We start from the raw sequence: 15,794 nt of genomic DNA, 5'->3' as shown, positions 1-15,794 counted from the left end.
AAAGTCCTGTGTCCAGGCAAACTAAGACAGTCGGTTACTCTACCTAGAACTAAGAAATTCTCCAGGTGAAACCAAGAGGCATCTACAAATCACATAGGATCTATGTGAATATATTGTAAAAGATTTTTAATTTGTATTTTGAAGCTGTATCGCATTTGTAAACATCAAAATTGAATTTCGTGGCGTGAAGAATTCTCAGAATTCTAGAATTCCAGAGTGTGAAACATGCTGAAAGTCTCCGAGTAAACGTGCAGGAAGGTTTATTCTTAGTAGAGTTTATTTTAAATCTATCTCCAATTTTATAATGTAAACTCAGGGGAAAACAAAATTCACTCTGTAGAATTTTATTTTCTGTCTAACTTTCTAGCAACATTACTATCCTAGAAACATAAGTATTATAAAGCAGGATAAACACAGTTTTCAGTTTGGGGGGGAAGTTAGTAAATATGTAAATAATTGCTTAGGATTTTAAGTAAGTTCTATATTTAAGTAATGCCAACAACAAAGGAGCCAAATTATTCTGTTGATTAATCTGAATTCACTGATCTGTACAGTTAGATGATGAGCTACCTTATATGTAACTGCAGTAAATAAACCCAATACATACATAAAGTAATTTACTTTTAACATTAGTTGTCAATTTCGAGTCACCAGGAAGGCCAAGCAAATTTGTTATGTTGCTTAATTACATTAGCTAACAATATTTGCAAGAAAAAAATAATCCTCCAAACAAATAGAATTTCAAAGGAAATAATATTAACCTTTGTCTAAAAGTGTTTTCTATGAATAATGAAGTTCTTAACTATGATGCTTGGTCAAAATCACCAAATTGGAAAAGATTTTGGAAATCTATTTGCACTGCCAATTTCCTGTTCTAAATTAAGTTTTTTGTGAAAATGAATTAATCTTTCTTTTTCATATGCCCATAAAAATCCTTATCATTGTCTAGATTTCCATGTTCTAATGAAAATAGGAAATGGTAGAAAATAGCTGTCAGCAAGTGTGGAAAGAACAATTAAAATGAAACTCAAAGAACGAGGTGCTATTTCAGTTTACCCAGAACCTCGGGACTGTAAAGGACTTCAGTGCTTCTTGTCTTTGCTTGAGGTTTTGTTAGTTCACAAACCAAGCCACTGCTCCCTTTCATAGTCCAGATCATTGAGTCAACTCTAGCAAAATATAGAGTGTAATTTAGATTTGAATAAAATGATAGAAAAATCAGAAACATAGTTTCATGCCAGTTTATCTTTATTCTATACTCTGTTGCTGCCACCATAAGACCTACTCCACCTTCAAGCTATGACTAATCAGGAAAGAAAGAACTGAATCAACATAAAACAGAACTGACAAACTGGCAACCTGGAAGCCACATTCAGCCTGCAGATCCATGTTCTGTTGTTTTATGTTCTTTTGATTTTGGAGTAAATGTTTTGCTACAAAGTGTTTATACAGGGAATTTTCACACAAAAATCCAGATTTCCAGATTATCTTTAAAAACAGAGATCTACTGAAACTGGGTTGATATTCCTCCATGGCAGCATGCACTGAAGCAGAGGACCAACCGTCCCATTTGCAAAGGGCATATGTTCCGTCACCATTCCCAGCCCTCCCTATGACTGTGCACCAAGCCTGCTATATTCAGTTGCATGACTGGCTTGGGCCTCCAGGCTGCACAGGGTCTGCCACCCTGGCCTAAAGTCAACCACAGCTCCTAGAAAGCTGACTGTCAACAAGTATCTAAATGCACCATCTTCTTCAAAAGAAAAGAGGCACCCATACAAAGTAAAGCATTAGAGATTTGGGAATCTTTGCTTCCTGTAATTAGGGTTATGTTGCATTTTCATGTTTTTGAACCTGTGAACTATTCATTTAGAGATGCGGAACCAAGTTAACCCAGCAGCACAACAGAAGGTAAAGTTTTTGGAGTCAGCTGCTTTGGATTTGAGAACCAGCTGAGCCAAGTATTAGTGCATGATTTGAACATGTTCCTGAAAACTCTAAATCTTTCCTCAGATAATATCTTCTGCCTCCCTGGTAGTGATAAGGATTAAATGAAGTGTTAAGTGCAAGGGTTGACAAAGTCATTTTAAAAATGACAAACAGTAAATTTTTAGGCTCTCTGGGCTGTGCAGTTTCTGCCGCAACTACTCAGCTCTGCCAATGTGGCATGAAAGAAGCCATAGTAATATGCAAACTATTTTATGTAGATAATATGCAAAATGAACATGACCATGTTCTAATAAAACTTTACTTACAAAAACAGGGAGCCAACCAGATTTGGCCCACAGACTGTAATTTGCCAACCCAGATTTTAGTGCAAAATATATTTCACAGTGTTTGGTTTATCAGAGGCATTCAAAAATGGTAGCAGTTATTAGTAACATATGTATTTTTTTCTATAACTTCTATTCATCAGTAACAATTTAACACTTGTCCCACTGAGTAAACCTAGTGGAATGTACTCAAACACAACTTACAAAAGGGAATTTGGCTTATTCCTTGAGTTAGGTAAAAAGGTAGTGGACACATTCAGAGAATGTTCATTCATACTGAGTAGAATATCAGCTGATACCCCAAAATCAGATTGCAGTGGATACTCCCTGAGCTTTATTTCAGAGCCACAATGTTGATTGTAAGACAAAAACTCTAGTTACACTATTAATGAAATAGATACATGATTTACTCAAATTTATTCAAGAAGTGGTTTATTGAGCACCTTCTCTGTGCCAGCAATTGTTCTAAGTGCTGGGGATACAGTTAGCACAAGACAGGCACGATAGACGTTGAAATGAATTATGATCAAAAAGTAATTTAAATATTTGGAACAGAAAATTTAAGTGCAACATAGAATTGTGTATATAAATCCATACTGATTAGAGACAGTTCAAATTTAGTCTGTCTCAGCTGAAATGAACTGTGCAATGGCACCCTGGTTAGGGTTAGGGTTAGGGGTTAGAGATTTTTGTCTTGGATAATTTTATAATTCACATGAGCTTTGTGGGATGAACTTATCCCAGCCCACCTTTTTTTCTGAGGGTACAGATAATGTTGGTTCCACATAGACTGGCTCTCTCTCCTTCCCTTCCCTCCCTCCACAAATTACAGATAATATGTATATTAAAATTACCTCCCTTATAACTGACATGGAAATCGGCTTCAGATGGAATTAAATTTCTAACTCCCAAGAATGTCAATAAAAGACATTAAGAAAAAAAGTTATAGGAAAACCACATTTTACTTAAATTGACTTCAGATGAGGATCTTTTTTTTTGTTGTTCTTTTTTCTTCTATAGTTTTGCCTTGTCACTTACTACTTAATGCTTTCCTTCTCTTTCTCAGATTACACTTATTCCAACGAGTCTGTTTCTTTATATTAGTAATAGTACTGTCAATATTTTATTTCTATCTTTTGAAATGAGAATATATAACTTACATCAAAATAAAATTTTGTTTTCAAGGATTAAGATGTTGATTCTACCCCCAGTTCCAGTTCCAAAGATTAAAGGAATTGATCCAGATCTCCTCAAGGTAATTAATAAATTATCTATGTTATACCTAACACTAATTAAATGATACCTGAAGAATAGTATCTTATGTTGAGAACTTCTACAAGCTATATGCATCACATTTTATTTTTTGTATTCCTTCTGGGGAAAAAATGTTTTTAAATAATACACCTCTTAAAATTATGAGAATGAATTATGTATCTAAAAGTTCTTGACTACTGGATCAAGATGGCAGAGTAGTTTGCCTCTTTCCACAAATATATCAAAAATACGTCTACATATGGAACGATTCTCACAGAATATCTACTGAATGCTGGCAGAAAATGTCAGCCCTCTGAAAGGGCAAGAAAATCTCCATGTAACTGAATAGGACAAAAGAAAAAAAAGGAGAAAGGAATTGGGAAGGGACCTGCACCCCTAGGAGGGAGCTGTGAAAGAGGAAAGATTCCTGCACCCTGGGAAGTCCCCTCACTGGCAGGAAGATCAGCCCGGAGAGAGGGGAAGCTTCAGAGCCTTGGAGGAACTGATTTGTAGCAGCTAGAATGGAGAGACTTGCACAAACAGTGCCACCACCCTGCACTCCCCAGCCAGAGATATGTGTCTGCTGGTGTGAGCTGAGTGCTGAAGCTTGAGCTTTGGATATCAGACCAGGGAGAGAACTCTGGTGGACTGTGCAGAAACAGCCTGAAGGGGCTGGAGTTTGATGTGACTGCACCTGAGATGTACACAGAGGAAGCCTGGGCCACCTTAGAGGCCAGACACCATTGCTTGGGTGGTATGCAAGGGAAGGGGTGGGACCTTGCAGCCTTTTTCCCTGAACATGCTCTCAGATGGCAGGACACTGCCTACACAAGCTCTAGGAGCTATCACAAGCTGCCGCCTCCGCCTCCCCACTTCAGGAATGGTCATGAGCTGATGCCACCACCCTTGCAGACTCCAGGAGCAGTTGTGAGCCACCTCTGACCCCATCTCAGGTTCCAGGGGCACACAGAAGCCACCACCACCACCACCACAGAGAACCCCAGGACTGGGAACCAGCTACCACATGTGCACACCCCCCATCAAGGGGATAATGGCCAGCACACATTGAGGAAAGAGGTGACAATATTAAAAACAGCCCTCGCACCAAAAAATTAAACCCACACAAACTACCCAATATACTCGCACATATGAGTACCTCTCTTGAACCACAGTAGATCATTGTTTCTCCTAAACTCACAGAATGAGAAATATAAGTAAAATGAAGAAGCAGAGGAATCACTCCCAGTTAAAAGACCAAGAGAACTCCCCTGAAAGAACAATGAAATAGAACCTCTTCAGTCTAATACACACTGATTTCAAAAAGAAGATAATGAAAATAATGAAGGAATTAAGAAAGGCTATTGACAGAAATGAAGAGTACTATATAAAAAGGAACTAGAAACTAGAAAGAGGAACCAAAAAAATTTAGAAAACTCATTTACCAAGGTGAAAACTGAACTAAAGGCAATGAATAGCAGAATGAATAATGCAGAAGAATGAATAAATGACCTGAAAGAAATGGAAATCACCCAATCAGGACAGCAGACAGAAAACCAAATGAAAAAAATAAAAAACGAAAGCAATATAGGAGATCTATGGGATAATATAAAGTATGCCAATCTATGCATAATAGAGATTCCAGAAGGGGAAGAAAGAGAAAAGGGGATTGAAAATGTATTTGGGAAGATGAAAACTTCCCACACCTAAAGACAGAAACATATCCAGGTACAGGAAGCACAGAGGATCCCCAACAAGGTAAACCCAAACAGACCAACACCAAGACATGTTATAATAAAGATGGCAAAAGTTAAAAAGAAGATTCTAAAGGCATCAAGAGAAATACAGGGAAAGAGCTAATTACAAGGAGCCCCCATTAGGCTATAAGCTGATTTCTCTACAGAAACACTGCAAGCCAGAAGGGAGTGGCAAGATATATTCAAAGTCCTGAAAGGGAAAAAGCTGCAACCTAGGATACTCTACCCAGCAAGATTATTCTTTAGAATAGAAGGAAAGGTAAAGAACTTCTCAGACAAGCAAAAACTAAAAGAATACATCAACACTAAACCTATCCTAAAGGAAATATTGAAAGGTCTTCTCTAATTGGAAAAGAAGTAAGACTATATAGGAAAGAGATAATCACAATTAGAAAACAAATCACCTAAATAAGCCAGTACACAGATTTTAAAAAATCAAAAAACTTTCTGTGAAAGTGATGATAATCACAATGAACATCAAAAAAATGAGCATGAAGATGTGAAAGAGGATGTCAGTCATAAAATGTGGGAGAGCAGAATCAGAAAATGTAGATTTTTTTAATGATTTCCTAGAATGTGTTTGAGCCTATATGATTACCAGTCTAAGGCTAGTAGATATAGGATGGGGTTTACATACTTGAAAAACAAGGTAACCACAAATCAAAAACATACAGTAGACTCACAAAAATCAAAAAGAAGAGAACATAAGTACAATACAAAAGAAAATCATAAAACCACAAAAGGAAAAACAAAAAGAAAAAATCATTTTAAATTTCAATGGAACAAACATATGGACACCAAGTGGGGAAAATGGGGCGGGGGGGAGGAGATGAATTGGGAGATTGGGATTGCCATATATACATTGCTAATAAGAAAAAAATATCAAATTGTACACTTTAAATATATGCAGTTTATTGTATGTCAATTGTATCTCAATAAAAGTTCTTAAAGGAAAAAGAAAAAAATAAATAAACCTAGGGAAAAAAATGTCAATGGGCTAACTGTTCCGATCAAAAGACACAGAGTGGCAGACTGGATAAAAAACAAGAGCCTACAATATGCTGCCTACAAGAGACCCACTTTAGAGCAAAGGACACACATAGATTGAAAGTGAGGGGGTGGAAGAAGATGTTTCATGCAAACGGAAATGACAAAGTGGGGATCACAATACACATACCAGACAAAATAGACTTTAAAACAAAGGCCAGGATTTCCCTAGTGCTCCAGCAGGTAAGGATCCATGCTCCCAATGCAGGGGGCCCAGCTTGGATCCCTGGTCGGGGAACTAGATCACATATGCATACCACAACTAAGAGTCTGCATGCCATGATGAAGCTCCTGTGTGCCATAACTAAGACCTGGCACAGCCAAAATAAATAAATTTAATAAAAACAAAGGCCATAAAGAAAGATAAAGAAGGACACTATATAAAGATAAGAGGATCAATACAAGAAGAGGATTTTACACTCATCAACATATTGCACCTAATATAGGAGCACCCAAATACATAAAACAAATGCTAATAGACATAAAGAGAGAAATTGACAGGGATACATTAATAGTAGGAGACTTTAACACTCCACTTACATCAGTGGACAGATCTTCTAGACAGAAAGTCAATAAAGCAACAGAGATCCTAAACTATACAATAGAACAGATAGATCTAATTGATATTTTCAGGACATTACATCCAAGAAAACAGAAAACACATTTTTTTCAAGGGTACATGGAACATTCTCTAGGACTGATCACATACTTGGGCACAAAACAGGCCTCAACAAACTTAAGAGTATAGAATTTATCTCAGGCATCTTTTCTGACCACAATGGCATGAAACTAGAAATCAACCATGGAAAAAGAAAAAAAAATGATTAGGAAACAATATACTAATAAAAATCCAATGGATCAATGATGAAATCAAAGAGTAAATTTAAAAATACTTTGAGAAAAATTACAAAGAGAGAGATGGAGGAAGATTGCAGAGGAGTAAGACGTGGAGATCACCTTCCTCACATCAAGAATACATCTACATATGGAACAGCCCCTACAGAACACCTACTGAATGCTGGCAGGAGACTTCAGACTTTCAAAAAGGCAAGAAAATCCCCACATAACTGGATAGAGCAAAAGAAAAAATGAAAAACCAAAAAGAGACAAACGAATGGGAATGGAATCTGCCCCTCTGGGAGGGAGCTGTGAAGAGGGAAAAGGTTCTACACACTAGGAAGCCCCCTCACTGGCAGAGACAGAGGGGAGCTTCAGAGCCTCAGAAGAGTGGGCAGCAACAGATGCGTGGAGGGCAGGGTGGAGAGATCCCTGCATGGAGGATTGGTGCTGACCAGCACTTCTCAGCCTGAGATGCTTGTCTGCTTGCCCACTGGGGTGGGGGGTGGTGGGCACCAAGCCTTGGGTGTCAGAGGTCAGACCCCAGGGAGAGGACTGGGGTTTGCTGTGTGAGGACAGCCTAGGGGGGCTAGTGAGCCACAGCTATCTGGGACAGTGTCTGGTAAAAAGCCTGGGCCTGACAGGGAGGCAGGAGACCTTTGTTTCAGGTGCTCAAGCAGCAGAATGCCATAGGAGCTTCCTGCTCCATGTGCTCGCAGACAGCAGGACAATGTGAGAGTGAGCCATGGCTGTTATCTCGGGATCCAGGGGCTGCCACCACTGCCATCAGGCATCCTGTGTGCAAGGCAGGTGACTGTCCACACCTTCCTGGCAGCCTGTGCAGCCCGCTACAGCCAAGGGTCCCACAATCTGGGGCCAACTTCCCTGGGAGAATACACGGCACGCCTCAGGCTCTTGCAACATTATGCCAGATGCTGCTACTGCAAGCACACTCTTCACACTTCAATTGTGACTGCCTTATCCCTCCCTCCCCCTGGCCTGAGTGAGCAAATGAGCCCTAATCAGCCACTGCTTTTGCCCTGCTTGCATGGGAGGGGCACAGATGCCTGAGGATGGCCAACATGCAGAGATGGGCCAGATCCAAAGCTGAACCCCAGTGGCTGTGCAGCCAAAGAAGAAAAAGGGAAACATCTCCTTGCAGCCACAGGAGCATACCTGAATAGACAAGAAGTGTTCCTGCAATTGAGGCTGTGAACTTTGGAGGCAGCTGTGGACTTTGAGGGCAAGTACGCATGGGAGTAAGGCCAGATCAGAGTCTGAGCTGGCCCCACAGTGCCCACAGCATGTCCAGAGACCTACCTAGAAGTATCAGAGAATTTCCTGGGTAGGCAGAGATTGGATGTGGCCCCCTGTGGGGGCAAGGACACTGACAGCTAAGGCCGCAGGAAAATATTACCCTTTTTGTTTGTTTGTTTGTATGTTTGGTTCTTTTTGATTTGTTCTATTGTTCTTTTTCTATTATTTTAATTTTAATTTTTTATATACTCTTTCTTTTCCTTTTTATGTTTTTATTTTAATATGTTTTTTATTTTACTTACTTTTTCCCCTATTTCTTTCGGTTTGGGATTTGTTTATTGGTTTGGTTGCTCTCTTCTGCTTTGTTTTCACTTCTTTGTGTGTGTGTGTGAGTGAATGGGTGTATGTTTCTTTGTGTGATTTTGACTGTTTAGTTTTGCTTTTACCATTTGTCTTGCGGGGGGGGGGGTTGTCTCTTTGGGGTTTTTTTGTTTTTGTTTTTTTCTCTTTCTCCATTTCTTCCACACTGGGTGGCTTGCGGAGTCTTGGTACTCTGGCCAGGGGATAGGCCCGATCCTCCAAAGTGGGAGAGCCAAGTCCAGAACGTTGGACCACCAGAGAACTCCTGGCCCCATGGAATATTAATTGGTGAGAACTCTCCCAGAGGTCTCCATGCAAACACTAAGACCTGGCTCTGCCCAAGAGCCAGCAAGCTCCAGTCCTGATGTCTCCTGTCAAACAACTAGCAAGACAGGAACACAACCCACCCATCAGCAGACAGGCTGCCTAAAGTCATAGTAAGCTCACAGACACCCCAAAACACACCACTGGATGCAGCCCTGCCCATCAAAGGAACAAGATCCAGCCCCATCCACCAGGACACAGGCACCAGTCGCCCCCACCAGGAAGCCTACACAAGCCACTGGAGCAACCTCCCTGACAGGGAACAGACAACAGAAATAAGAGGAACTACGATCCTGCAGCCTGCAGACAGGAGACCCCAAACACAGTAAGTTAAACAAAATGATAAGACAGAGAAATATGCAGCAGATTAAGGAGCAAGGTAAAAATCCACAAGACCAAATAAATGAAGAAAAGATAGGCAGTCTACCTGAAAAAGAATTCAGAATAATGATAGTAAAGATGATCCAAAATCTCAGAAATAGGATGGAGAAAATACTAGAAACGTTTAGAACAACTAAAGATCAAACAAACAATGATGAACAACACTATAACTGAAATTAAAAATACTCTAGAAGGAATCAATAGCAAACTAACTGAGGAAGAAGAACAGATAAGTGAGCCAGAAGATAGAATGATGTAAATAACTGCCATGGAGCAGAATAAAGAAAAAAGAATGAAAAGAATAGAGGACAGTCTCAGAGACCTCTGAGACAATATTAAATGCACATACACTCAAATTATAGGAGTCTCAGAAGAAGAAGAAGAAGAAAAAGAAAGTGTCTGAGAAAATATTTGAAGATATTATAATTGAAAACTTCCCTAACATGGAAAAGGACATTGTAAATCAAGTCCAGGAAGCACGGAGAGTCCCATACAGGATAAACTCAAGGAGAAACATGCTGAGACACATATTAATCAAACTATCAAAAATTAAATACAAATAAAAAATATTAAAAGCAGCAAGGGAAAAGCCACAAATAACATACAAGGAAATCCACATTAGATTAACAGCTGATTTTTCAGGAGAAATTCTGCAGGCCAGAAAGGAGTGACAGGATATATGTAAAATAATGAATGTGAAAAAACCTACAACAAAGATTACTCTACCCAGCAAGGATATCATTCAGATTCAGTGGAGAAATCAAAAACTTTACAGACAAGCAATAGCGAAGAGAATTCAACACCACCAAACCAGCTCTACAACAAATGCTAAAGGAACTTCTCTAAGTGGGAAACACAAGAAAAGGACCTACAAAAACAAACACAAAACAATTAAGAAAATGGTAATTGGAACATACAAATCAATAATTACCTTAAATGTGAATGGATTAAAAGCTCCAACCAAAAGACACAGACTGGCTGAATGGATAAAAAAGCAAGACCCTTATATATGCTGTCTACAGGAGACCCACTTCAGACCTAGGAACACATACAGACTGAAAGTGAGGAGATAGAAAAAGATATTCCATGCAAATGGAAATCAAAAGAAAGCTGGTGTAGCAATATTCATATCAGACAAAATAGACTTTAAAATAAAGACCATTACAAGAGACAAGGAAGAACACTATGATCAAAGGATCAATCCAAAAAGAAAATATAACAATTGTAAATATTTATACACCCAATATAGGAGCACCTCAATACATAAGGCAAATGCTAACAGCCATAAAAGGGGAAATCAACAGTAATACAATAATAATAGGAGACTTTAACACCCCACTTACACCAATGGACAGATCATCCAAACAGAAAATAAGAAGCACAAGCTTTAAATGACACCTTAGACCAGATGGACTTAATTAATACTTACAGGACATTCCTTCCAAAAACAATAGAATACATCTTCTTCTCAAGTGCACATGGAAGTTCTCCAGGATTTATCACATCTTGCTTCACAAAACAAGCCTCAGTAAATCTAAGAAAATTGAAATCATATCAAGCATCTTTTCCAACCACAACGTTATGAGACTAGATATCAATTACAGGAAAAAAAAAACTGTAAAAAATACAAACACATGGAGGCTAAACAACATGCTACTAAATAACCAAGAGATCACTGAAGAAATCAAAAAGGAAGTCAGAAATAGCTAGATACAAATGACAATGAAAATATGACAATCCAAAACCTATGGGATACTGCAAAAGCAGTTCTAAGAGGGAAGTTTGTAGTGATACAATCCTACCTCAAGAAACAAGAAAAATCTCAAATAAACAACCTAACCTTACACCAAAAGCAATTAGAGAAAGAAAAACCAAAAAACCCCAAAGCTAGCAGAAGGAAAGAAATCATAAAGATCAGATCAGAAATAAATGAAAAAAAAATGAAAGAAAGAATAGCAAAGATCAGTAAAACTAAAACCTGGTTCTTTGAGAAGATAAATAAAATTGATAAACCATTAGCAAGACTCATTAAGGAAAAAAGGGAAAATACTCAAATTCTCAAAAAAATTAGAATGAAAAATGAGAAGTAACAACTGACAATGCAGAAATACAAAGGATCATGAAAGACTACTACAAACAACTACATGCCAATAAAATGGACAACCTGGAAGAAATGGACAAATTCTTAGAAAAGTACAACCTTCCAAGACTGAACCAAGAAGAAATAGAAAATATGAACAGACCAATCATGACCACTGAAATTGAAACTGTAATTAAAATTTTTCCAACAAACAAAAGTCCAGGACCAGGTGGCTTCACAGGCAAATTCTATCAAGCATTTAAAGAAGAGCTAACACCTATCCTCCTAAAACTCTTCCAAAATATAGCAGAGGGGGAACACTCTCAAACTCATTCTATGAGGCCACCATCACCCTGATACCAAAACCAGACAAAGATGTCACAAAAAAAGAAAATTACAGGCCCATATCACTGATGAATATAGATGCAAAAATACTCAACACAATACTAGCAAACAGAATCCAACTGCACATTAAAAGGATAGTATACCATGATCAAGTGGGGTTTATCCCAGAAATGCAAGGATTCTTCAGTATATACAAAATCAGTGTGATACATCATATTAACAAATTGAAGGATAAAATCCACATGATCATCTCAATAGATGCATAAAAAACTTTTGACAAAATTCAACACCCATTTATGATAAAAACTCTCCAGAAAATGTTCATAGAGGAAACCTACCTCAACCTAATAAAGGCCATATATGACAACCCCACAGCCAATATCATTCTTGATGGTGAAAAACTGAAAGTATTTCCTCTAAGATCAGGAACAAGACAAGGGTGCCCACTCTCACCACTATTATTCAACATAATTTTGAAAGTCCTATCCATAGCAATCAGAGAAGAAAAAGAAATAAAAGGAATCCAAATTGGACAAGAAGAAGTAAAACTGTCACTGTTCACAGATGACATGATATTATACATAGAAAATCCTAAAGATGCCACCAGAAAATTACTAGAGCTAATCAAAGAATTTGGTAAAGTAGCAGGATACAAAATTAATGCACAATCTCTTGCATTCCTATATACTACAATGAAAAATCAGAAAGAGAAATTAAGGAAACATTCCCGTTTACCATTGCAACAGAAAGAATAAAATACTTAGGGATAAATCTAAGGAGGCAAAAGAACTGTATGCAGAAAACTATAAGACACTGATGAAAGAAATCAAAGATGATACAAACAGATGGAGAGACATACCATGTTTTTGGATTGGAAGAATCAACATTGTGAAAATGACTATACTACCCAAAGCAATTTACAAATTCAATGCAATCCCTATCAAATTACCAATGCCATTTTTCACAGAACTAGAACAAAAAATTATACAATATATATGGAGACATAAAAGACCCTGAATAGCTAAAACAATCTTGAGAAAGAAAAACAGAGCTGGAGGAATCAGGCTCCCTGACTTCAGGCTATACTACAAAGCTACAGTAATAAAGACAGTATGGTTCTGGCACAAAAACAGAAATGTAGATCAATGGAACAGGATAGAAAGCTCAGAAATAAACCCACGCACATATAGTCATCTTATCTTTGACAAAGGAAGCAAGAATATACAATGGAGAAAAGACAGCCTCTTCAGTAAGTGGTGCTGGGAAAACTGGACAGCTACATGTAAAAGAATTAAATTAGAACACTCCCTAACACCATACATAAAAATAAACTCAAAATGGATTGAAGACCTAAATGTGAGACCAGACACTATAAAACTCCCAGAGGAAAACATAGGCAGAACATTCGATGACATAAATGACAGCAAGATCCTTATTGACCCACTTCCTAGAGCAATGGAAATAAAAACAAAAATAAACAAATGGGACCTAATGAAACTTAAATTTTTTTACACGGCAAAGGAAACCATAAACAAGACAAGAAGACAACCCTCAGAATGGGAGAAAATATTTGCAAATGAAGCAACTGACAAAGGATTAATCTCCAGAATATACAAGCAGCTCATGCAGACCAATGTCAAAAAAAAAAACCCAAACAACCCAATCCAAAAATGGGCAGAAGACCTAAATAGACATTTCTCCAGAGAAGACATACAGATGGCCAAGAGTCACATGAAAAGATGCTCAACATCACTAATCATTAGAGAAATGCAAATCAAAACCACAATGACGTACACTCACACTGGTCAGAATGGCCATCATCAAAAAATCTAGGAACAGTAAATGCTGGAGAGGCTGTGGAGAAAAGGGAACCCTCCTGCCCTATTGGTGGAAATGTCAATTGATATAGCCACTATGGAAAACAGTATAGAGATTCCTTTAAAAACTAAAAATAGAGCTACCATATGACCCAGCAATCCCACTACTGGGCATATACCCTGAGAAAACCATAATTCAAAAAGACACATGTACCACAGTGTTCATTGCAGCACTATTTTCAATAGCCAGGACATGGAAACAACCTAAATGTCCATCAATACATGAGTGGATAAAGAAGATGTGGTACATATATACAATGGAATATTTCTTAGCCATAAAAAGAAGGAAATTGAGTTATTTGTAATGAGGTGGATGGACCTAGAGACTATCATACAGAGTGAATTAAGTCAGAAAGACAAAAACAAATACCATATGCCAACACATATATATGGAGTTTAGAAAAGTGGTACTCGTGAACAAAGTGGCAAAGGAGGAATAAAGATGCAGATATAGAGAAACACAAGAGGACACGAGGTGGGAAGGGGAAACTGGGATATAGTGAGAGAGTAGCATTGACATATATACACTACCAAAGCTAAAATAGCTAGTGGGAAGCTGCTGCATACACAGGGAGATAAGCTTTGTCCTTTGTGACAACCTACAGGGGTGGGATAGGGAGGGTGGAGAGAAGCTCAAGAGGGAGGAGATATGGAGATATATGTATGCATATAGCTGAGTCACTTTGTTATACAGCAGAAACTAGCACAACATTGTAAAGCAATTATACTCCAAGAAAGGTGTATTAAAAAATAAAAAATAATATATATATAAAAATTACAATGGGCTCCAGTCACTGAGCCGCGGCGGAGGACTCAGCAGCCTCCCCCTCGAGCCCCCTCACTTCCTGACACTCCGTCTCCCCCCCCACCTCCAGCTGCCGCCTTCTGCAGGCCGTTTCCACCTAGGAAAAGGAATCTTATCGTACGTCCACTGTCTAGAACCTCCACTCTTTCGACCCCTTTGCTGTTGCAAGTAAGGGTGATGATCTGCTTCCTGCTGGCACTGAGGATTATATCCATATAAGAATTCAACAGAGAAATGGCAGGAAGACCCTTACTACTGTCCAAGGGATCGCTGATGATTACAATAAAAAGAAACTAGTGAAGGTGTTAAAGAAGAAATTTGCCTGCAATGGTACTGTAATTGAGCATCCAGAATATGGAGAAGTAATTCAGCTACAGGGTGACCAGCGCAAGAACATGCCAGTTCCTCGTAGAGACTGGACTGGCTAAGGACAACCAGCTGAAGGTTCATGGGTTTTAAGTGCTTTTGGCTCACTGAAGCATAAGTGAGGGTTTCCTTGCAATGAGTAGAATTTCCCTTCTGTCCCTTGTCACAAGTTTAAAAACCTCACAGCTTGTAAAATGTAACTGTTTAGGGTCTGCTTTTAACTTGGACTAGTGTAACTCCTTCATGCAATAAACTGAAAAGAGCCATGCTGTCTACTCTTGAAGTCCCTCATTTAAACAGAGGTCAAGCAGTAGGCACCTGGCAGTGTCCAGCCTGAAACAAAGCAATAATAGTGATGTTTCAGCCAAGTCCAGAGCCCCAAGATCACAGACAAGCTATGTCTGGCCAGAAGCTCCTCAGCAATCCCTCTACAGAGTTCCTTGCCCTAAGAGAATGTCACCACCTGAACAGCCCTCAGTGAAGCTGAGAGTAGAGGATGGGGTAAGGCAGTGATGGCAGCTGTATTGCTAAAGAGAGTCTGATCATCAGGGAAAGATCTCCTGATGTCTCCAGTGTGACCAGGTGGGCAGAGCTTAAGAGTTTCACCTTCTCTCTAGTGAGGTGATGGAACATCTAGCTTGCCACCAAGGTCTTTTTGACCAGACATATCCTAGCTGATAAATGTCCAAACTAGAATGTGAGGCCAACCTTCTATCAGTTAAACTTTTGATGAGGGAACAAATTTCAAACCAATATATCAGTCATGTAGCTGTAGAGCTTGCAACTTACTAGCAACAGCTGCCCAATGCCATGTGAAGTAACAAACTGGTTTTT

The 15,794-nt window shown here is 38.7% G+C and overlaps 1 protein-coding gene and 1 pseudogene across 4 annotated transcripts in view; both read left to right on the top strand.

Annotated features, from left to right (window-relative positions):
- GHR (growth hormone receptor) overlaps nt 1-15,794 on the top strand; it is a 324,223-nt gene that overhangs the window by 266,279 nt on the left and 42,150 nt on the right. For all 4 annotated transcript variants that reach the window (XM_057708793.1, XM_057708792.1, XM_057708791.1 and 1 more), the window contains one exon: nt 3,459-3,528. In XM_057708793.1, the coding sequence (XP_057564776.1) occupies nt 3,459-3,528 (70 nt within the window). The remainder of the gene's footprint in view (nt 1-3,458; nt 3,529-15,794) is intronic.
- Nucleotides 6,410-15,053, top strand: LOC130837160 (eukaryotic translation initiation factor 1-like; annotated as a pseudogene).

Source organism: Hippopotamus amphibius, chromosome 15 (genome assembly GCF_030028045.1).
Source record: "Hippopotamus amphibius kiboko isolate mHipAmp2 chromosome 15, mHipAmp2.hap2, whole genome shotgun sequence".
NCBI classification, from domain to species: Eukaryota; Metazoa; Chordata; class Mammalia; order Artiodactyla; family Hippopotamidae; genus Hippopotamus; species Hippopotamus amphibius.
This window is presented reverse-complemented; position numbering and strand designations above follow the sequence as displayed.